Source organism: Salmo salar, chromosome 11 (assembly GCF_965601325.2).
Source record: "Salmo salar chromosome 11, fSalSal1, whole genome shotgun sequence".
Classification (NCBI taxonomy): domain Eukaryota; kingdom Metazoa; phylum Chordata; class Actinopteri; order Salmoniformes; family Salmonidae; genus Salmo; species Salmo salar.
The window spans coordinates 86,854,198-86,879,422 of record NC_138301.1 but is presented as its reverse complement, the minus strand read 5'-3'; the positions used below and the strand labels follow the sequence as shown (position 1 = coordinate 86,879,422).

The window sequence follows — 25,225 nt, the reverse complement described above, 5'->3', positions numbered from 1 at the left end:
TGAAAGAGAGGGAGAGAAAGTGTGTGTGTGTGTGTGTGTGTGTGTGTGTGTGTGTGTGTGTGTGTGTGTGTGTGTGTGTGTGTGTGTGTGTGTGTGTGTGTGTGTGTGTGTGTGTGTGCAGTTGTGTTTGTGTTTATGCATAAATATTTCTCAGAAGAGAGCTGATGTGATGTTTTTTGTTCAACTGGGATGCTTTGATAGTTTTTCCTGTTGGACAGAGTTGGGACGAGCGCAAGACAACCCTATAATATAGGCCTACACATTTTATTTTTATTTAACCTTTATTTTAAGAGGGAAGACAATTATTGACACCTAGGTGTCTTTTTCAAATGCGCCCTGTATATCCGTCATAAATATACTATCTATATACACACACACACACACACACACACACACACACACACACACACACACACACACACACACACTATATATATATATATATATATATATATATATATATATATATATAGAAAAGTATGTGGACATCCCTTCAAATTTGTGGATTTGGCTATTTCAGATACACCGGTTGCTGACAGGTGTATAAAATTGAGCACAACGTCATGCAATCTCCATAGAAAAACATTGGCAGTAGAATCGTCTTACTGAAGAGCTCAATGACTGTCAACGTGGCACCGTCATAGGATGCCACCTTTCCAACAAGTCAGTTTGTCAAATATCTGTCCTGCTAGAGCATCCCAGTCAACTGTAAGTGTTATTGTGAAGTGGAAACGTCGAGGAGAAACAATTGCTCGTTAAAATCATCTGTCCTCAGTTGCAACACTCACTACCGAGTTTAAAATTGCCTCTGGAAGCAACGTCAGCACAAGAGCTGTTTATCGGGAGCTTCATGTAATGGGTTTCCATGGCCGAGCAAGCGTCAGCTGGAGTGGTGTAAAGCTCACTGCCATTGGACTCTGGAGCAGTGGAAACACCTTCTCTGGAGTGATGAATCACGCTTCATGATATAGCAGTCCAGTGAAGGGAAATGTTAATAATACAGCATACAATGACATTCTAGATGATTCTGTGCTTCCAACTTTGTAGCAACAGTTTGGGGAAGTGAGGTCCATACAGAAATGGTTGTCGAGATCGATATGGAAGAACTTGACTGGCATGCACAGAGCCCTGACCTCAACCCCATCAAACACCTTCGGGATGAATTGGAACGCCGACTGTGAGCCAGGCCTAATCGCCCAACATCAGTGACCGACCTCACGGATGCTCTTGTAGCTGAATGGAAGCAAGTAATTGCAGCAATGTTCCAACATCTATTGGGAAGCCTTCCCAGAAGAGTGGAGGCTATTATAGCAGCAAAGGGGGAACAACTCCATATTAATGCCCATGATTTTGGAATGAAATGTTCGACGAGCAGGTGTCCACGTACTTTTGGTCATTTAGTGTGTGTGTATGCAGATATACATATATATGTATGTGTGTGTAGTAAACTTTGAAATAGTTTTTTACATTGGATAAAAGTAGAGACTAGAAAATGGTATATCATTCACTGCAGTTGAGGAACAATGGTAAAGTGATTCTGCTTTGAAAGTTGATTAACTTGTAACCCCACTTGAGAAAATGGCCCTTGAATGTTTTGGTACACCTACTGGAGTGCTCTTCTTTTTCTACACCCATTCAGCATTATTCACACCCTCTTAAGCTTTAGCCCCACGCATCACTTTAAGGATTCACATGTGAGGCCATGTGCTAAACAGAGTGAGTAGTGTAGGAAACAACCAAAGATTTCAAGACAAAGTGGTAAAAGTAGTAGCCTACAATAAGGAAAAACTCCAGATAAAAATACACTTCATGCAGTCCTTGGTCTATATCCTAATCTGACTGTGGTGCAGGTCATGTGTTCTTCACATTACCGTCTCTGGTAAACACACACTATATCAAATCAAATCTACGTTTATTTGTCACATGCACATAAAATGTGTAAACGGTACACTGAATTGGTTACTTGCATAGTAGCAATATCAAAAACAGAAAGTGTCCAGATAGAAATGTTTTACAAACATTTTATAGTTATTAGATGGCTCTTTCCCGATACACAGGAAATGCTAAAACCACTCACATCTTGCTAAGTGGATGGGTCACTATTGTCGAGACATGTACACATGTTCATGAAATACAATAGATGACCGTAATCATCCCCAGACACATCTGGCTAACTTGATGGGTTATGTAATCATCTGGCGAAGTGGAGTCTTTTGTTTAGAACCTGCATAATCCCAACTCATACCACTACCAATGCAAACATTGTCATAGCTGTTGTATTAGGCTATAACTAGCAATGAAAATGGTTTTCTGATTCAAATAATATTACTACACAGATCATACATGTAACATTAGCTAGCAAATGTTAAGACAAGAGCTGATTTCCATACTTTTGGAATATTTCCCGAGAACAATGTTAAATAACAAAATGTGGGTTATTGAGCCAACAATGATGGGCACTGCACACTTAAAGCAGACCAGGGTCCAAATTGGTCAGCACCTGTGGATTTCCTGTTGTCTATTGCTAGCAAGCATCCAGTACTTATTTTTCTGTAAATAGCCTAAAAGAAAATCTTTGACAATCATTTCTCTGATCATACAGCAAGTTTCCATTGAGCCCAATATCATTGTGAATAGGCTTACACGGAACCCAAACCAGCTGCTCGCGTGCGCCATCGTGCATAAATGTATTTTGTTCTCCCACACCAAAAGCGATCACGACACGCAGGTTAAAATATCAAAACAAACTCTGAACCAATTACATTGATTTGGGGACTGGTCGAAAAGCATTAAACATTTATGGCAATTTAGCTAGCTAGCTTGCACTTGCTAGCTAATTTGTCCTATTTAGCTAGCTTGCTGTTGCTAGCTAATTTGTCCTGGGATATAAACATTGAGTTGTTATTTTACCTGAAATGCACAAGGTCCTCTACTCTGACAATTAATCCACAAATAAAATGGTCAACCAAATCGTACCTAGTCATCTCTCCTCCTTCTAGGCTTTTTTTTCTCTTGACTTTATATTGCGATTGGCAACTTTCATAAATTAGGTGCATTGCCGCCACTGACCTCATTCGTCTTTCAGTCACCCACGATGGCGCCGGTTTGGGTTCCGTGTTAGAAGTTATTTCGAAGAGATCAGTTATTTCAAAAAGTCTGTTAAAATTCACACAAATAAAATAGGTTGGTGAGGAATCAGCTAAATGTCAATCAACACAGATTGATAGTTAGTTAGATGGAATAACACAGTTTGTAGGATCACCACAGATATAGGTAGCAAACCAGAACCCAACCACAGACTAGAACACAGCCAGCACTAGGACCCAGCATATAAATACACCCAAGGCACAAAACTCACCAGCCTAACAACAGCAAGGAGAGAGCAGTGACTTACTTAATGCGATTAAATGCTGGGGCCCATCAAAACAACAACGCAACGGAGGCCATGTTACCAGTATGATAGCCAAGAGAGAAGCACCTTGGAGGTTATGTAGTTTCCAGTACAGGGTGGTGGAAGCCGGGAGGGAGGCAAGCGCTATACCGGGTAGTGGGAGAGTAAAAAAATAGTAAATCCAAGTGTACTAAACGAAGTGGAGTATGTTTGGTAGAAATTCAAAACCATACATGGCACAATGTTAAGTGAAAGGATGAAAAAAGCAGTAGGAAAGAAGTCTGCTCAGAAAAATGCCCCAGTGCAGAGTAGGGTGCCCATGTAAATCAAAGTAGGCCTCAAAAGTTTCAGCAGACCTGTTTTGTATGTCTCCTTAAAAGTCAGTATGCACTATTGTCCAATGTGTTCCCTGTTATATGAAACAAAAATTCAGCTACAAACACTGATCAGAGAAAAAAGACATGCTTGCCGCCATCTTGAAAAATGGGTGTGACTGAATCACATGGTGACAAAACAGACATCATTTAGACCTCTCATATCATTATTATGGATGAGGACAAAGGAGGAGAACAGACAAGAGGAGAAGTTGAAGATAGCAGAAGAGAGCGGAGAGAAGGAAAAGAAAAGACGAAAGGAAAGGAGAAGGAGGATGAGGATGAGAGGGAACAAGAAAAGAAGGAAGGAAGAGGGGATATACACTGAACAAAAATATAAATGCAACATGCAAAGTGTTGGTTACATGTTTCACAAGTTTAAATAAAATATCCCAGAAAGCTTATTTCTCTCAAATGTTGTGCAGAAATGTGTTTATATCCCTGTCAGTGAGCATTTGAAACTGTGTTTGCACAACCAAAAAATGTGTCTGTCAGAAACTGTCAGAAACCGTCTCAGGGAAGCTCATCTGAGTGCTCGTCGTCCTCACCAGGGTCTTGATCTGACTACAGTTCGGCATTCTAACCAACCTCAGTGGGCAAATGCTTACCTTTGATGGCCACTGGCATGCTGGAGAAGTGTGCTCTTCATGGATGAATCCCGGTTTCAACTGTACCGGGCAGACAGCATTTATGGCGTCATGTAGGCGAGCAGTTTCCTGATGTCATGCTTGCTTGCATACACAACAAGATTTCATGTCCACGTTTCTCCAAACGTCAAATTTTAAAGTTTCTCAAAACTTCAAAGTGTGACCCTTAAGTTTGTATAGAGTTACGGTTCAACAGAAAAAACTCGTTAAAGTGGAACTGACAGCGATTTAATTACATTGCAGATATGAAACAAACACACAATCATAATATCAAATTCCCAGTTTATGCTACACAGCCATCTTCATAAGAGGTTTTAAAAATAGTTTATATTTGCTTCAACATTCCATGACGTACACTAAAACACTGTTGGCAGAATAGATGGAGGCAGTTCACTATATGATAAATACACTGCTCAAAAAAATAAAGGGAACACTTAAAAAACACAATGTAACTCCAAGTCAATCACACTTCTGTGAAATCAAACTGCCCACTTAGGAAGCAACACTGATTGACAATACATTTCACATGCTGTTGTGCAAATGGAATAGACAACAGGTGGAAATTATAGGCAATTAGCAAGACACCCCCAATAAAGGAGTGGTTCTGCAGGTGGTAACCACAGACCACTTCTCAGTTCCTATGCTTCCTGGCTGATGTTTTGGTCACTTTTGAATGCTGGCGGTGCTTTCACTCTAGTGGTAGCATGAGACGGAGTCTACAACCCACACAAGTGGCTCAGGTAGTGCAGCTCATCCAGGATGGCACATCAATGCGAGCTGTGGTAAGAAGGTTTACTGTGTCTGTCAACGTAGTGTCCAGAGCATGGAGGCGCAACCAGGAGACAGGCCAGTACATCAGGAGACGTGGAGGAGGCCGTAGGAGGGCAACAACCCAGCAGCAGGACCGCTACCTCCGCCTTTGTGCAAGGAGGAGCAGGAGAAGCACTGCCAGAGCCCTGCAAAATGACCTCCAGCAGGCCACAAATGTGCATGTGTCTGCTCAAATGGTCAGAAACAGACTCCATGAGGGTGGTATGAGGGCCCGACGTCCACAGGTGGGGGTTGTGCTTACAGCCCAACACCGTGCAGGACGTTTGGCATTTGCCAGAGAACACCAAGATTGGTAAATTCGCCACTGGCGCCCTGTGCTCTTCACAGATGAAAGCAGGTTCACACTGAGCACGTGACAGACGTGACAGAGTCTGGAGACACCGTGGAGAACGTTCTGCTGCCTGCAACGTCCTCCAGCATGACCAGTTTGGCGGTGGGTCAGTCATGGTGTGTTGTGGCATTTCTTTGGGGGGCCGCACAGCCCTCCATGTGCTCGCCAGAGGTAGCCTGACTGCCATTAGGTACCGAGATGAGATCCTCAGACCCCTTGTGAGACCATATGCTGGTGCGGTTGGCCCTGGGTACCCTCCTAATGCAAGACAATGCTAGACCTCATGTGGCTGGAGTGTGTCAGCAGTTCCTGCAAGAGGAAGGCATTGATGCTATGGACTGGCCCGCCCATTCCCCAGACCTGAATCCAATTGAGCACATCTGGGACATCATGTCTCGCTCCATCCACCAACGCCACGTTGCACAACAGACTGTCTAGGAGTTGGCGGATGCTTTAGTCCAGGTCTGGGAGGAGATCCCTCAGGAGACCATCCGTCACCTCATCAGGAGCATGCCCAGGCGTTGTAGGGAGGTCATACAGGCATGTGGAGGCCACACACACTACTGAGCCTCATTTTGACTTGTTTTAAGGACATTACATCAAAGTTGGATCAGCCTGTAGTGTGGTTTTCCACTTTAATTTTGAGTGTGACTCCAAATCCAGACCTCCATGGGTTGATAAATTGGATTTCCATTGATTATTTTTGTGTGATTTTGTTGTCAGCACATTCAACTATGTAAAGAAAAAAGTATTTAATAAGATTATTTCTTTCATTCAGATCTAGGATGTGTTTAAGTGTTCCCTTTATTTTTTTGAGCAGTATATAATTCACCAATAAATTTCTTGGTACTCCAAAAATATTGCTATCAGGTTGCAAATCACAATTGGCCTGGTACATTGTTTGCTGCCTCTATTTGGGATGCACTGTTTCAGTTTCAATGGCTCAATATTTTGGACAAAACTGACTAATGTAACTAAGCAAGGGCAATGATCACAAGTCAGTCATAACGTGGCTAATAGGCTAGCTTATCTATTTATGTAGCAAGCTAAAAATACGGAGCCTAACAGCTAGCAGCTAGGAGGATGTCATGCCACTGGAGGAGTGGGTGAGTGACTGACTTTTTCCCCTCATGTCGTTTTTGGATAAACACAGCTAGAGATGCAGGTGACAGTTGGTTAGCTAGTAAGAACTTGAATGACTGTTAACCAGTTAGCATATCGCTAGCATTTGCAAATTCACTCTGGCTATCTACTCTGATTTCAGAGCACTCTTGTCTGAGTGTGCCAGAGCGCAGAATAACTGATGAATTTATGAACCTGCAACACCCACTGACACCACACATTGACTCGGTACCGGTAACCCCTGTATATAGCCTCATTATTGTTATTTTTTTGTGTTACTTCCTTTTATTTTTTTACTTTAGTTTACTTAGTAAATATTTTCTTATCTCTATTTTCTTAATTGCATTGTTGGTTAAGGGGTGGTAAGTCAGCATTTCACGGCATTTCACCTGTTGCATTCGGCGCATGTGACAAATGCAATTTGATTTGATTTGATATGACCAACCGGTGTCAGTAAATGTAGGCAAAGAAAGTAACACTTAGTCTCGAATGCCCTAGATAACATGTAAACAGCCTAACCAGCTCTGCTAGGGCGAGTAAAATGGTCCGAGTGAGGTGTTCTCTCATTTGTGTCTGGAAGTAGCTAACTAGCAAGCTAGACAACTTTAGCTAGTTGGCTTTGGGTGCTTGGTTGGGACAAGTAGGCTACAATTCCCCATCGTTTATCAGTGCAATTTTGACGGAGGGCTTACTGAAAAAGTTTGAGTGGGTTTATCTAATGTTCCTTCGTTAGATTTTAGCTCATCTTTCTCTGGCTAACATTAGTTCTTGATCTTTTTGTTGTTGTTGTGCATAACTGATGGAGATAGAGCCTACCTTTTCATGGTTGTTTGATCAAAATGACTGTAAAGTTCCCAAATGTAATGTAAGATGACTCCCGTGGTGTTTACATATTTGCAGAAATCCATTCAGGTGTATTTTGTGGCTTTTGGTGAATGTGTTCTAATGATCTAAAGTAGCGCTGTTGTAACTGCCTGTAAACACACAGTCCAGTTCAAAGTGAATGATGACAGGCCTGTGTGGCAAATAAATGCCTACAGTAGCTCTGATTGGCTGGACGAGACAGACGTTTTATTAGGTTTTATTACTGCAGTTAATTGTCCAACCGCACGGCCACTTTCAAACGCACGGCCGCTTTCCCAATCTAATTTTCACAAATGCCTTAGAATGTTTGGGAATTACGTATACTATGAATTTTTGAAAATGGGAAAATGACCATATCTAAGTGCTCGCTTGTCAGAAAATGAAAAAACAAAAAACAAGTGAAATATTATTCCTGGGATTATATATGAACCGATGTCATGTTGCTAAAATCCTGTCAGTTTAAGTTTAGGCATTCATTCCGAATGGTTAAGTTCAGGGTTAAGGTTTTGATTAGGTTTAAAACGAAAAACCAGTGCCTAACACTTGGATTGAATTCCCGCGAATTCCCGCGAATTCAAACCTTCAAACCTTCAAACCTTAACCCTGAACTTAACCATTCGGAATGAATGGTTAGTCAGAGCCGGAGCTTGCGGCTTACTCCCATCCACAACTGGGCTCCAGAGTGGCGCAGCGGTCTGAGGCACTGCATCTCAGTGCAAGAGGCGTCACTACAGTCCCTGGTTTGAATCTAGGCTCTATCACATCCGGCTGTGATTGGGAGTCCCATAGGACGGCGCACAATTGGCCCAGACGTCGTCTGGGTTTGGCCCGGGGTAGGCCGTCATTGTAAATAAAAATTAGTTCTTAACTGACTTGCCTAGTTAAGTAAAGGTTAAATAAAAAAATAAAAAAACCTCCCTAGCAAACTGCAAGCCTAGTTGATGGTACGGTAATAGCGCTCACCGTTGCCCAAAGGGGCTGGTTTTTAAGTAATCTCCCGACGTCCTTGGTACCTGGGTGGACATTGAATTTCACAACCTGGCTGTGCATACGTGCATGCTTGCATGCTTGAGTGTGTAATTGCATGTGTGTGTGTGTGTTTGTGCATATCTGCTATTGTGAAACCTGCTACATGCACATTAACTCTTTTGTGTGTGTTCCCTGCAGTACGTCTGAGCACAGGGGACTGTAGACATTGATCATTATCTAAGTGAGGTGGTTTGAATACATTCCATGTTCGGTTCTGTTTTATCAGTCTCTGGTTCTAACAAGGTTCCCCTTCTTTCATCTGACACATCATAGCTGTCTGTACAGCAGTGGAGGCTGCTGAGGGGAGGACGGCTCATAATAATGGCTAGAATGGAGTCAATGGAATGGCATCAACTGCATGGAAACCACATGTTTGATGTGTTTGATACCAATCCATTGACTCCATTCCAGCCATTATTATGAGCCGTCCTCCCCTCAGGAGCCTCCACTGGTGTACAGTTCGCTCTGCTCAGTACTGTCTAGCTTCACATGTACATCTCCATATCTTTTTCTACCGTATTCTTTCCATCTATCTAATTCTACAGATATCTGTGTGTATGTGCGTGTGTGTTTTATGTCTGTCATTGTGTGTGTGGCTTTGGCCAGGCTAGCCAGCTGTGTCTATGCTGCTCTCAGGTGTCTCTCTTCATCTCTCCTCTTTTCCCCTCCTTGTCAAATTCCTTCTCCTTTCCTCTTCCGCTCCTCACTTTGCCAGTTTCCCATCTTCCTCTCTCCGCCTCTCCTCTTCCCCCACTCCCCCCTCTCTCTGACCTTGTGGGGGGGGGGGGGGGGGGGGTGTAGTTGAGAGGCTGCCTAACTGCAGCACTTTAATAAAACATATGTGTAAGACACTGTGTAAAAGTGTGTGTGTTTGTACATGTTTGTGTGTGTGCATGCATGTGTACACATCTGAATGCGTGTGTGTGCATGTCTGGGGGCAAGGCTTTGTGTGTAGATGCCGTAAAGGCTGTGTGAGAGAGATAACAGCGACCCAGGGCAACACTCTAATTGGCCCATGCACTCTGGATATTGCTCTCTCTCTCTCTCTCTCTCTCTCTCTCTCTCTCTCTCTCTCTCTCTCTCCCTCTCCATCTCTATCACTCCCTCTCCTGGGATCCCTCACTTTTCCCCTGAATTCTTTAGCACAGGAAGGAGAGGAGAGGAGGATGGACATGAGATGAAGAGATAGACAGGGCCTTGGGCTATGGGCTTGAGACTCTTTTAACAAGAAGACACTGTTTAGATTGCAATCAAAGCCCTCGCACCTATGCACCCGCGCGCACACACACACATACACACTCACCAGCCAGATGACCCATGATACAAGTCTGGATAGGAGGTGTACGTGGAGGGGGGGAGAGAGAGAGAAAGAGAGAGGGGATAGAGAGAGAGTCAGAGGTTGATGATCCCTCCACCTTAGCATTCGTCCACCATTGTAAGACATCTTTTTTAAGCTATAGAAATGCATTTATTAACATCTACATTTGTTTTTGCCAGATGTATTATATTGCAGACACACAAATGCATATGTTTTAATTATATTGTGATCTAAACATAAACATGAAGAACATTGTAAATATATTTTAAAAAATCCATAAAGTATCATTTTTGGAATGGTATACTGTTACTGTCTTCACTGCAACAACAAAATACATATAATTTTGTCCTTGAAACATTTAATTGAAATGCTGTAGAACTCCATTCATTCCTATGGAGTAATGATCCTTCTGGGGAGTGCCGATATGGCTGACCGGTGGCTTCAAAGCCTCTCACTGGCCAACACATAGCATCAGCAATCAAGGGTTTATAAAATACATAATTGGAAGGAACACACAGCCAGGTAGCTAGAGATATATACACAGCGTTCCCCAACATTCCCCAAGGCCTGAGTGAGACAGCCTAATTTCCATCCTGGCTGTAATTGATGCCTAAACTTAACCTTAAACACTTCAGAATTAGATTTTTGGAACAATTTAGAAATGTGACATTTCTGAAATATGGATGAACTTCTAATTCTGACATGAGACCTTAAGAGCTAGTTCACACACAACCAAACACTTATGTGAAATGTCCTACATGGCATTAGGCAATTTGAATCGGCCGCCAATAAGAGTAAATGCCCATTCCGAGAGCAACACACACACACCACACATACCGGAAAATAATACAGACATCAGTGCACACATCAGTAATTCTGTGCAGCTGGAAGGTGAAGCTGTAATGAAGTCGTTATTCTCCAGTCATTAAGGCTTGTCTACTTCAATCACCCTGAGCTCAGCTGATTTGACACAATCAATACAGTACAAGGAGGGGGAGGAGGGGGAGGTGTGTGTGTCAGTGTGTGTGTTTCAGAGTTGCCCTACGGGGACCAATAGTGCTCTATTAGAAGTCTAATATAAGATGTGGAGTATGAAATAAAAATGCTGATTTAGAATGTGTTCCCACTACAGCAAACCGTGTCACCGATAATGAGAATAAGGGCTTGAACTTTACATAACAGTTTCTCCTTCCCACTGACAGTATTGTTTCTTTAAATTGTGTGTGTGTGTGTGTGTGTGTGTGTGTGTGTGTGTGTGTGTGTGTGTGTGTGTGTGTGTGTGTGTGTGTGTGTGTGTGTGTGTGTGTGTGTGTGTGTGTGTGTGTGTGTGTGTGTGTGTGTGTGTGTTTCTAGCATCATTAAACAGATATTATCCTGAGTTTATATTTGGCCACAGTCACATTAGACCAGGGTTCCCCAACTGGCGGCCCGCGTGCCGAATTTGGCCCCCAAGTTTTCAGAGAAAAATATTATTATATATTTATTTGTGGAATTTCATTGTTGGACAATGACTGTAAAAACACCAGGAAATCAGCTCCAAGTGATTTTAATTTAAGAAATCTATTCTCAAGTATTCCCATGCATAATAGAGAGACGTGATTGTATACAAATGTAAGCAAGATTTGAAATGATTATGTTTCAGTCAAACATTATTTCTGTTCGGGCTTCTTGCGGTCAATTGAGAGTCTACAAATTATTTGTAATTAATTTCCGGGCCCCGACCATCTGCTCCAGAAAAAATTGGCCCGCAGCTGAGTCTAGCTGGTGAACCCTGCATTAGTCTCTAGTGATGTGTAACAAGACAAGCACTGGGGTTAGACACAGATTGTGTCTGTGTCTGTTAACTTTCAGTACTCATATTAGCCTTTTCTCTCTAGCTTTCTCTCCTTCTCTCTATCTCTCTCTGCCTCTCAATTCAATTCAAGTGGCTTTATTGGTATGGGAAACATGTTTACATTGCCAAAGCAAGTGAAATAGATAATAAACAAAAGTGAAATAAATGATACAAAATTAACAGTAAACAGAAAACTCACAACATTTCCAAAGGAATATGTTTCAAATGTCATATTATGGCTACGGTATATACAGTGTTAAAGTACAAAAGGCAAATATATATACACTGCTCAAAAAAATAAAGGGAACACTTAAACAACACAATGTAACTCCAAGTCAATCACACTTCTGTGAAATCAAACTGTCCACTTAGGAAGCAACACTGATTGACAATACATTTCACATGCTGTTGTGCAAATGGAAGAGACAACAGGTGGAAATTATAGGCAATTAGCAAGACACCCCCAATAAAGGAGTGGTTCTGCAGGTGGGGACCACAGACCACTTCTCAGTTCCTATGCTTCCTTGCTGATGTTTTGGTCACTTTTGAATGCTGGCGGTGCTTTCACTCTAGTGGTAGCATGAGACGGAATCTACAACCCACACAAGTGGCTCAGGTAGTGCAGCACATCCAGGATGGCACATCAATGCGAGTTGTGGCAAGAAGGTTTGCTGTGTCTGTCAGCGTAGTGTCCAGAGCATGGAGGCGCTACCAGGAGACAGGCCAGTACATCAGGAGACATGGAGGAGGCCGTAGGAGGGCAACAACCCAGCAGCAGGACCGCTACCTCCGCCTTTGTGCAAGGACGAGCAGGAGGAGCACTGCCAGAGCCCTGCAAAATGACCTCCAGCAGGCCACAAATGTGCATGTGTCTGCTCAAACGGTCAGAAACAGACTCCATGAGGGTGGTATGAGGGCCCGACGTCCACAGGTGGGGGTTGTGCTTACAGCCCAACACCATGCAAGACGTTTGGCATTTGCCAGAGAACACCAAGATTGGCAAATTCGCCACTGGCGCCCTGTGCTCTTCACAGATAAAAGCAGGTTCACACTGAGCACGTGACAGACATGACAACGTCTGGAGACGCGTGGAGAACGTTCTGCTGCCTGCAACATCCTCCAGCATGACCGGTTTGGCGGTGGGTCAGTCATGGTGTTGGGTGGCATTTCTTTGGGGGGCCGCACAGCCTTCCATGTGCTCGCCAGAGGTAGCCTGACTGCCATTAGGTACCGAGATGAGATCCTCAGACCCCTTGTGAGACCATATGCTGGTGCGGTTGGCCCTGGGTTCCTCCTAATGCAAGACAATGCTAGACCTCATGTGGCTGGAGTGTGTCAGCAGTTCCTGCAAGAGGAAGGCATTGATGCTATGGACTGGCCCGCCCGTTCCCCAGACCTGAATCCAATTGAGCACATCTGGGACATCATGTCTCGCTCCATCCACCAACGCCACGTTGCACCACAGACTGTCCAGGAGTTGGCGGATGCTTTAGTCCAGGTCTGGGAGGAGATCCCTCAGGAGATCATCCGCCACCTCATCAGGAGCATACCCAGGCATTGTAGGGAGGTCATACAGGCACGTGGAGGCCACACACACTACTGAGCCTCATTTTGACTTGTTTTAAGGACATTACATCAAAGTTGGATCAGCCTGTAGTGTGGTTTTCCACTTTCATTTTGAGTATGACTCCAAATCCAGACCTCCATGGGTTGATAAATTGGATTTCCATTGATTATTTTTGTGTGATTTTGTTGTCAGCACATTCAACTATGTAAAGAAAAAAGTATTTAATAAGATTATTTCTTTCATTCAGATCTAGGATGTGTTGTTTAAGTGTTCCCTTTATTTTTTTGAGCAGTATATATGGGTTGTATTAACAATGGTGTTTGTTCTTCACTGGTTGCCCATTTCTTGTGGCAACAGGTCACAAAACTTGCTGCTGTGATGGCTCACTGTGGTATTTCACCTAATGGAAATGGGAGTTTATCAACATTTGATTTGTTTTCAAATTCCTTGTGGGTCTGTGTAATCTGAGGGAAATGTGTGTCTCTAATATGGTCATACATTTGGCAGGAGGTTAGGAAGTGCAGCTCAGTTTCCACCTTTATGGGCAGTATGCACATAGCCTGTCTTCTCTTGAGAGCCAGGTCTGCCTACGGTGGCCTCTCTCAATAGCAAGGCTATGCTCACTGAGTCTGAACAAAGTCAAAGCTTTCCTTCTTTTTGGGTCAGTCACAGTGGTCAGGTATTCTGCCACTGTGTACTCACTGTGTACTCTCTCTCTCTCTCTCTCTCTCTCTCTCTCTCTCTCTCTCTCAACCCCACCCCTCTCCCAGACTCCTCTCTGTCCAAGGCCAACCCATGCTCAGAGCCAGGAAAACCGTGTAACCCATGTCTTGACGCAGCCAAGGCCTGTAACCTCAACGAAACCTGCAAGAGACAACGCTCCAATTACATCGCTATCTGCAACAAGCCTCCTCAGCCCTCACAGGCCAACCATGAGCCTTGCAGCCGCAAACGATGTCACAAGGTGGGTGGTGGTTGGACTTAAGTCTGAAATTATCCTATTCCCTAGTAATACACTACTTCTAACAAGAGTCCCATCACATGGTGGATGATGATAATGATGATGATGATGATGATGATGAACACGACTATAATGATTGCAATTTGTCCTGTGTGTCCCCAGGCGCTGCGTCAATTTTTTGAGCGTGTGTCGTGGGAGCTGAGTTACCCCCTTTTGTTCTGCTCATGTCCTGACCAGGCCTGTGCAGAGAGACGTAGACAGACCATCGTACCTGCCTGCTCCCACCAGGAGAAACACAGACCCTCCTGTCTAGAGCTACGGCGCAACTGCCGCTCCGACGCACTCTGCAGGTAGGCTACACGCTCACGCACACTCAAGTGTACACACGCATTTACACACGCATGCACAAACCCACTTCCAAACACACACTCAAGTGTGCACACTCATCAACACACGTATGCATGAACACACACTCATACACGAACACACACACACACACACACAACCATACACACATTGAGCGCTGGGATCAGAATCTTTTGGCTGTCTCATGAATTAGATTTTCTCTCTTCCTCCTACATAATGGTCTGTTAGGGTGGTTGGTGTTTGTGTGTGTACTGAAAGGCTTTCAGGGTGATTTAGAGAGGGAGAGAAAGAAAGACCGAGAGCAGAGATGGAGATAGAAGGGTAAAAAGAAAGAGCGAGGGGGCAGAGGGGAGAGTAAGAAGAAGAGCGAGAGGGGAAGAGAAGGGAGAGAGAGAGGTAGAGAGATTAAGAGAGAGGTAGAGGATGGTAACTGCGGGTATAACTTGGGGCCTCTGAGTTGGACGCTGATTGGTGCAGGCAGCCATAAACTCATTAGCTATGCAAATATTGTAAATATGTAATAACAATGAATTAAAGAGAAGATTTAGGCAGAATGAAACACCTGATTATAACCAAATACACACTCACAGATGCGGGGGGGGGGGTATTGCTGTAGAGCCCTAATAAAATGAGGTAGATTGGGTCCTACTACTATTCAAATGTGCAAAATTGTATCTGAAATGTAGCCAACAAAACAGCACAAAGATATGCGCCCCATTATACCACACAAGTGTATCCGAAATGCAGCTATAGTTGCCGTAGGCCTACACATAATATTTCTGTGGGAGAGTTTCAGAAAAGCAAACTAAATCAAATTAAGTGCATGTTCTATATTCATAGCTGATGTGAAATGTCCTACATGGCAGTAGCCAATTAGAATCGGCCGCTAATAAGAGTAAATGGCCATTCCAAGAGCAACACACACGCACGCACACACACACGCACACACGCTATAGCAAAATAGCAAGGAGGGGTGACAGAGTAGGCTGTGTCGTTTTCATCACTTTTACAGTAGCCTATCACACAACAACTGTGTGTAATGCAAATAAATGATGACAGAGTGAACGTTTGGTCCTGTACTACTGCGACATACAAAATGTCAAAAATGTTGGCCCTTCTGAAATGCAGCCATATACACAACTCTCATTTTGCACACAAGAAAGCATACAATGTTGAAGAGAAGCCCTACACACACCGTAACCATCGAATTTGACTTCCGCTTTTAACCCAACTCCTCCAAAAGACACACATACCGTTTTTTTGGAGAGGTACAGGGAGCTGTCACACTGGGAGCCCAGGAGCTGTTCACTTGTAGACAGATTTCTCCTGTCGGACCCGAGATATGAACTGGTAACCCTCTGACTGCTGGTTCGCCTCTCTAACTGCCAGGCTACCTGCCACCCCAGGACAATGGACAGAAGGCTACCACCAGTCAGTGTGATGAAAGGATAACGTTACATGTACCACCCAAGAGGAGCACCATGCCAGGTGTTACCGCTGAGCACAACCAATAGGCTACATTGGTCATTTTCACAGCAAATAACGCAAAGCTGTATGTCTATCAATAGTAATTAGACCCGCAAAAGCAAGAAATGACATTAAGAATCAAATAAATCTAAAATATGCATTGACTTAAAAAGCAAACACCTAAACAATATATTACATACAAAAATTGACCAACAACCAGTAGGCTTACATGAGGGAAAACAAATGGTTTTAGCTTACCATTTAGAAGAGTTGCAGCCTCCTCTATGCTGTGTTGAACCGTGCAAGGAAAGATGTACTTCAGGATGGAGAAGGAATTTTTGCACATTGCTGAAGGTGCCCCAAATGTTAATCCAAGTTTCAGTGCCAACAGTACAGTCGGCATTGCTGACAAAGGCCCGCTGTTATTTTGAAGAACACTGAGTGGGGTCCTTGTTGTTGCTGGGTGTGGTTGCGATTTGTCTTTGCAAGCCACAATAAACTCAGCTTCCACTAGTTCAGTTTTGGTTAGATCCAACAACGGCTTGACCTTGTTCACATCAAAATGTTTGGGCTCAGGATCCATGGCACACAGAGGCTCCACCAGTTGACTATTTGGTTTGCTAAATCGTGATGACATTTCCCCCAGCATGGCATCCAAAATGCTGAAAACAGTTGTTCACTTCTCATTTCCATCACCATGCTGACCCACTGTGCTTTCAGTACTCTTGCAGAGTTTTACTGATGAGTCTCCGTAGTTTGCTTGGAGCTGGTGTGCTCATGCCCTCCTGGCATTCACCCAAAATCTTTTACAATTCAGCATCATATCGCAGTTTATCAATACACCCATAAGTACTGTGGACAAGTTTGACACCGGTGTGGAGATCAGTTGCTTCAGACTGCAGTAACTTATTAGGAGGGTCGAGAAGCCCCAGGATATTGTGAATTATTGTTAGCAATGAACTTAACGCTCTGCTCTGTCACTGTTTTCAATAAGCCTGTGGCCTTGAGTCTCACATCTGTGCCATACGTGCAAGGAGATTCAAGCATCTCTGTGAGGTTGTCACTTGATTTCAAAATGACTGACACAAACCACAACCAAATGCGATTAAATTTAGCATGCAATATTTTCTGCACACCCCCGTGTTTTTCCCGGACAGCACTCTAGCTGAGGCCAACATTTGTTAGCGCTGACTCTGAGATAGATAAATGCCCACCCCACAAAATAAAATAAAATGGGTGAGAAGCCCCTGCCCCAATAGATCCGGGCCTGTCTCCTCTCCTCTCCTCTCGTAAATATACAGTAGGTGTTGTTAAAATGGGAGTGTAGGTTATTTCTGACCAATTATATTTAAGGTCAGCAGTGTCAGTTATACATTTCCATATTATTATAATTTCACTGTGTTTGGTTTGTGTGTGTTTTCCCTCTGCTAATGTAAATATTATAATAAGCTGTTTCCCATGGGATAACTGTGAATCTGCTTCACTGTAACTGACAGGTCAGAGTCAGAGGGAAAGAGAGAGAGAGCGGAGAGAGAGTTGAAAGAGCGGTCGGGAGAGAGGAGTGGACAGAGAATCTATGTCCTCATTGGATATGCATGTGCACTACTTTGGCTAGCCAAGGCTGTTAGCTTGGACACTAGACTACAGCATAGCAGTTAGCTGTCAGACAGTGAGTCTGTCTTGTCTTTCAACACAGTTCTCTTATCGAATATGAATTTGCACACACAAATACAAATACACACACACAAATGCACACAAGCACGCACACACTCCGCCCTTTGATCGTTGTCTATGAGTCAGACACCACATCCACCATCACAGCTTCTCCAAACCAAGGGCACAGAAGTCAGTGTGTGTGTCAACTTCAAAGGTTCCTGTGAAGCATTGCTCATCCATCCGAAGACACCTAAACACATATCGACATAGACACCAATACACACACAGGCATAAGGACACACTCCCATGGAATGACTGACCTCAATGAGAACGTCAACAGCACAGTATTCAGACCTGTCAGTCATACACACACACGCAATTTGGTAAAGATTCGGTACGTGTTTTAATCACTTAATAAATAATCAACCAAATTGTTATTAGGGAAAACACTATAACTAATTGGTAGGTCTAACTTTACTAGTTACTTCTGTGAACTTTCATTATCCTCCCTCCTATTGAGGGAGGGAAATTCGAAAATATCTTAAAGATATGTGGGTTTTTGGTAACAGAATGACAACACTAAGCAATATTTTTCTTACATTTACAGAAGGCCAATCATTTCTGCAAAACTAAATACACATGCTGATAATATTTGGCAGGGGTCTTAACTTCAACACTATTGTTTTTGATGTATCTCTAAAATCTTTGATGACTTTTTCTGCTAGATATTTTCTAACATCCCATTTGACCAGAAATCAAAGCCTTTGCTTATTCCACATTTTGGAAAAATGTTGAAGAATATATATATATATATATATATATATATATATATACCAAATATATATAAAGTGCATTCGGAAAGTATTCAGGCCCCTTGATTTTTTTCCACATTGTGTTACGTTAAAGCGTTATTCTAAAATGGATTGAACATAATTTTTTTCTCATCAATATACACACAATACCCCATAATGAAAAAGCGAAAACAGGTTTTTAGAATTTTTTACAAATGTATTAAAAATAAAAACAGAAATACCTTATTGACATAGGTATTCAGACCCTTTGCTATGAGACTTGAAATTAAGCTCAGTTGCATCCTGTTTCCATTGATCATTCTTGATATGTCTCACGCTGTATAATGATATGAGACAGGCGCAGGAATACGTAATGGGGTTTTTATTTCTCCACCCAAACTAAAGTGCATCCTGAAAACGACAGGGATGAAGCCCAAAACAAACACATGTGTATATATATATATAACACAGGGATGTAATACAAAAAAAAGAGTGAGGTGTAAACATGGGACGAGACCCATAATGACAAGTGCACAATAACACATAGCACGAAAGCCGATACAACGGAGCACAGGTACTCACAAGACCAATGGACATGGGACAATAATCGACAAGGACAATGCGGAACAGAGGGCATATATATATACACATACTAATCAGGGGGAATGGGAACCAAGTGTGCGTAATAAGAGAAGAGAGTCTGGGGTTGGTGGTAATGAATCCAGTTCAGTGATGCCTAGAAGGCCGTTAACCTGTTATGGCTAGGGGGCAGTATTTTCACAGCCGGATAAAAAAAACGTACCCGATTTAATCTGATTATTACTCCTGCCCAGAAACTAGAATATGCATATAATTATTATCTTTTGATAGAAAACACTCCAAAGTTTCTAAAACTGTTTGAATGGTGTCTGTGAGTATAACAGAACTCATATGGCAGGCCAAAACCTGAGAAGATTCCATGCAGGAAGTGGCCTGTCTGACAATTTCTTGCCCTTCTTGATTATCTCTATCCATTACAGAGGATCTCTGCTGTTACGTGACACTTCCTACAGCTCCCATGGGCTCTCAGAAGGCGGCAAAAAGCTGAATCGTGGCTTGGCAGGCTCTGGCTGAAAAAAAGTAGCGCGTTTGGGTAGTGGCTGGTTACAGTACTGTGAGACTCAGGCTCGTGCCCGCATCGATCCCATGCTATGTTTTCTTTCGTCTGTTTACCTAAACGCAGATTCCCGGTCGGAATATTATCGCTTTTTCACGAGAAAAATTGCCTAAAAATTGATTTTAAACAGCGGTTGACATGCTTCGAAGTACGGTAATGGAATATTTAGAAATCTTTTGTCACGAATTGCGCCATGCTCGTGACCCTTATTTACACTTCGGATAGTGTCTTGAACGCACGAACAAAACGCCGCTATTTGGATATAACGAGGGATTATTTTGGACCAAACCAACATTTGTTATTGAAGTAGCAGTCCTGGGAGTGCATTCTGACGAAGACAACAAAGGTAATCAAACTTTTGTAATAGTAAATCGGAGTTTGGTCAGGGCTAAACTTGGTCGGTGTCTAAATGGCTAGCCGTGATGGCTGGGCTATCTACAGAGAATATTGCAAAATGTGCTTTCACCGAAAAGCTATTTTAAAATCAGACATATCGAGTGCATAGAGGAGTTCTGTATCTATAATTCTTAAAATAATTGTTATGTTTTTTGTGAACGTTTATCGTGAGTAATTTAGTAAATTCACCGGATGTTTGCAAAGGGGTATGCTAGTTCTGAACGTCACATGCTAATGTAAAAAAGCTGGTTTTTGATATAAATATGAACTTGATTGAACAAAACATGCATGCATTGTATAACATAATGTCCTAGGGTTGTCATCTGATGAAGATCATCAAAGGTTAGTGCTGCATTTAGCTGTGGTTTTGTTTTTTGTGACATTATATGCTAGCTTGAAAAATGGGTGTCTGATTATTTCTGACTGGGTAGTCTGCTGACATAATCTAATGTTTTGCTTTCGCTGTAAAGCCTTTTTGAAATCGGACAGTGTGGTTAGATTAACGAGAGTCTTGTCTTTAAAATGCTGTAAAATAGCAATATGTTTGAAAAATTGAAGTTTTCGGATTTTAGAGGAGTTTGTATTTCGCGCCAAGCCCATCATTGGATATTGGAGCAGGTGTTCCGCTAGCGGAACGTCTAGATGTAAGAGGTTAACCTCTATGGGCTAGGTGGGACGCTTGCGTCCCACCTACTCAACAGCCAGTGTAATCCCGTGGCGCGATATTCAAATACCTTAGAAATGCTATTACTTCAATTTCTCAAACATGTGACTATTTTACACCATTTTAAAGACAAGACTCTTGTTAACTCTTACATCTAGACGTTCCGCTAGCGGAACACCTGCTCCAATATCCAATGATAGGCGTGGCGCGAATTACAAATTCCTCAAAAATACAAAAACTTCAAATACCTTAGAAATGCTATTACTTCAATTTTTCAAACATATGACTATTTCACAGCATTTTAAAGACAAGACTCTCCTTTATCTAACCACACTGTCCGATTTCAAAAAGGCTTTACAGCGAAAGCAAAACATTAGATTATGTCAGCAGAGTACCCAGGCAGACAATCAGACACCCATTTTTCAAGCTAGCATATAATGTCACAAAAACCCAGAAGACAGCTAAATGCAGCACTAACCTTTGATGATCTTCATCAGATGACACACCTAGGACATTATGTTATACAATACATGCATGTTTTGTTCAATCAAGTTCATATTTATATCAAAAACCAGCTTTTTACATTAGCATGTGACATTCAGAACTAGCATACTCCCCGCAAACTTCCGGGGAATTTACTAACAATTTACTAAATTACTCACGATAAATGTTCACAAAAAGCATAACAATTATTTTAAGAATTATAGATACATTACTCCTCTATGCACTCGATATGTCCGATTTTAAAATAGCTTTTCGGATGAAGCACATTTTGCAATATTCTGAGTAGATAGCCCGGCATCACAGGGCTAGCTATTTAGACACCCGGCAATTTTAGCCTTCACCAAAATCCCATTTACTATAACAAAAATGGTCTTACCTTTCCTGTTCTTCGTCAGAATGCACTCCCAGGACTGCTACTTCAATAACAAATGTTGGTTTGGTCCAAAATAATCCATCGTTATATCCGAATAGCGGCGTTTTGTTCGTGCGTCCCAGACACTATCCGAAATGGTAAATAACGGTCGCACGCATGGCGCATTTCGTGACAAAGAGCCTATTGGAGCCCTAGGAAATGTCACGTTACAGCTAAGATCCTGACTCTTCAATACACAGAAGCAAGAACAACAACACCTTGTCAGACAGGCCACTTCCTGCATGAAACCTTCTCAGGCTTTTGCCTGCCATAGGAGTTCTGTTATACTCACAGACACCATTCAAACAGTTTTAGAAACTTTAGGGTGTTTTCTAGGCAGGAGTCGTAACCAGATTAAATCGGGTACGTTTTTTATCCGGATGTGAAAATACTGCCCCCTAGCCCAAAGAAGTTAGCATAAATCCTAATTGGATGTTCCGTTGTGCATGTGTGTTTATGCTTACACAATCGCGCATGTCAAGGGAAGAAAACCAAGTATCCTGGCAGATTACAACTTCTTCAAAATGAGTCTGACGTAGTCAGGTAATTTTCAGGTCAATGCCTGGAGGTCAGTCAGAATTGGTGTCAAGGGAGTCTGTAGTAGTTTTTCTACAAGTCACTGTGTCTTCCACTATTGTAGTGGCGATAGGTATGAAGTCTATTTCATAGCTATGTTATCCACGGAGGAGCTAACCTCACGACAGAAGTACTCTTTAAGTATTGGACCAGTCATACGTGGTGTGATCATGGTTCATGACTTCTAATAGCTTTTCTCCTGAACGGAGGGTTCTATTTATTAGTGGCATGTGTTTACCATTGGAAGAGTGCAATGGAGATTCCCTTCCCCGTGTTGCACTCTGTGACTCCTATGTCACTATTATCAATAGCAATTTAACTTGTGAGGTTACTAATCCTCTTACTGAGTGTTGCTGGACTGACTGTGGTATTGGTACTGGTATTCAAGGGGTCCAGTTGTCCTACCGATTTATTCTGAAATATTATCTACCGGAACACATGATTGGAGCATATTACTAGTTGTATTGTAGTTGAACCTACACATGGCAAGGAATGATTATTGTTGCCATTTGTTTTGGAGGTGGACAAGTCCATTGGACTTCCTTTACGACCAGTGTGGTACACCTCAGTACTATCTTAGATGTGTTCTAAGATAATCCCCGTCTAGGGGTCTGTCTGCTCCTCACTGTTCTCATAGGGGAGTATACAACTAGATTTGATTTATGCTCTGGTGGCCTCGTACGGTGTTGTCCGTAGCCTCGACCCCCCCACCGGCCTCGATGAGGCTCATCATGGGTCTGGGCTACTATTCCCCCCCTTTGTGTCTCGGGACCCCCCCACCAGCGGGTGGTGTTGGTGTCAGAGGCGCAAACGAAAAGGTCGGACCCTATGTACGAGTTGTCAGTGGCCGCGTTATTATGAGAATGGCTGTAACCTTTCAACCAAATCTCTTGGTGTTTGTGCTTCAAAGCACTCAGTGGCTGTCGAGGTATGTCAGTCACCACCGCGTCCGCTGGTGGCAACCTCTTCAGTACCTGCAAACTGAGACAAGGATATCGGTCTGTGATATCGCAAAGTGTTTCACCAGTGGGAGTCATCGGGTCAGTTGCTGGACTGACGCCATTAGTGTCATTGTAAGGGTTGACAGTCCCCCACAAAGCGGAAGGTGTATCATCGGAAGCAGAGTATACTCTGCGCATCAATGTTTTTCTTGCTGAGACGGCCGCAGTGCTTGCGGAAGTGTCCGAAGGGCAAGAGAAGTTCATCTCAACTACCGTATTGCACGACTGCAAGGAGGAGGGAAGTTGCTCATTCACAGAGACAGCTGGCTCGAAATCATGAAAAGAATGGTCAATCAGATTGGCTGATGGAATGTGTCGAGATATCGTAATATCTCCTTGGATCGGATTCTGCACCAAGAGGTTTCTAAACGTCTTTTTCCCAAGGGGTGCTTTCGACAGATACCCCTCGTGAATGACTGCGTTGCAGCTAGCGTTAGGGGAAGACAGTTTGGTCAGTGGAGAAGGCACTGTGGCTGGTTGGTTTTCCAATCCATCAATGGGAGTAATCGATCCATCAAGTCTGCTCCAAGTAGCAGGGGTACAGTTTCGAGGCTGGTAACATACACAGGGTGAACGAGCGATACGTTCTTGAAGTGTAGTTTCAGCATGACTTTCAACGTGAGAGGCGAGGTAGTCTGAGTGACCCCTCGAAGTGTAGTTTCGCATTGTTCCACTTTTAACCAACGTTTAGTTGGCTTCAAAGCCCTTTTGAGATCATCAAACAATGTTTGAGAGATAAGTGATATTGTCGCACCCGAATCAATTAGCGCATGACAAGTTAAGCAGTCCTCCCGGACTGTTTCCAGGTATGGCCGTTTAGATTCGTGGTTAGTGGACATATTCCCCACAAAGTGGAGTGGTCGTTCGCAACGACGTGATGTGCCATTTCTGTTCAAGGTGGAAGCAGATTGACTTTTCCGATTTTGAGTGGGCTTGGCTTTAACGAAGCGTTTTACCTTTTTCTTCGCAACTTTTGTATCAGAGTTTACAGACAAAGCCCGGGGGCTTGTTTCTTGATCAAGCGGGCCCTGGATAGGGTCTTGAATGAGAGCGGGAGAAATTTGAACTTTAACGTCCTTGCTATGGGTGTTAATTTCTGCGGACCTGGTGTCCGGTAATTCCCCGTCTAGTCCTTGTGACTTATCTTTTACCCTTTTCTCAAATTGTTCTAGCTTTAGTTCTTCACGTAGTGGAACTTCTGGAGAACATTGGTCTACGTTTTGATCGTCCTTCAACCCTTTGTTACCCTTGTGTTCTGACACTGTGTGTGGGTTGGGTGCAGGAACGTAGCGAACAGGTCGATTGTAGCGGTAGTCGTTTTGAAGGCGACGTACTTTACAGTTATTTCGACCGCGGCGGTTATTGGAATCATGGTTTCGTGGTAGAAACTGTTGTTGTGCGTCAGCTCTCGACGCTCCAATACCTGATAATGCACCCTCTAACTGGAGTGAGTGCTCCTGGTCAAACTTCAAAACCGATTGGTCAGGGCTCTTAGCGTTGCGAGCTTTTGATGCCTCAAAAGCTGTGCTTGCAAGCTCTCTGAGTTGTAAGATAGGCAAGCCAACGTGGGCTGCAGGGCCCAAGTAGGTAATGAAGGTGGGATATATGTTCGACAGAAACATTTGTTTGAATGGTAACAGCTCTTCCATTCCTGTATCCGTGAGTAGGCCAAAGTAAGCTGAACGAAGCCTATGATAGAAAGCTTGTGGGTGTTCGTTCCGAGCTTGTTTGACCGTGTTAGCCAGTGAGCTATCGTGTTTGCGAGTCGCAGAACCACTGAATTCTAATTTCAAAGCTGTGGCAAGTTTAGCGTAGTCATTTAGCACGTGTTGCTGTTGTAGGCGAATGAACCTTGTCACGTGTCTATTCGACGTTCGCTTCAACAGGTAAACCCTGTCAGAACCCGTAGCATTCGGGTAGCCACCCAACGCGTCCTCTATGTCAGCTAGGAACGTCTCAGTATCGTT

The 25,225-nt window shown here is 43.1% G+C and overlaps 1 protein-coding gene across 1 annotated transcript in view; it reads left to right on the top strand.

Annotated features, from left to right (window-relative positions):
• The window catches only part of LOC106563053 (GDNF family receptor alpha-2), an 89,634-nt gene that overhangs the window by 47,488 nt on the left and 16,921 nt on the right, over window positions 1-25,225 (top strand). Inside the window, exons 4-5 of the mRNA XM_014128270.3 lie at window positions 14,079-14,272; window positions 14,432-14,619. Of these exons, the coding sequence (XP_013983745.1) occupies window positions 14,079-14,272; window positions 14,432-14,619 (382 nt within the window). The remainder of the gene's footprint in view (window positions 1-14,078; window positions 14,273-14,431; window positions 14,620-25,225) is intronic.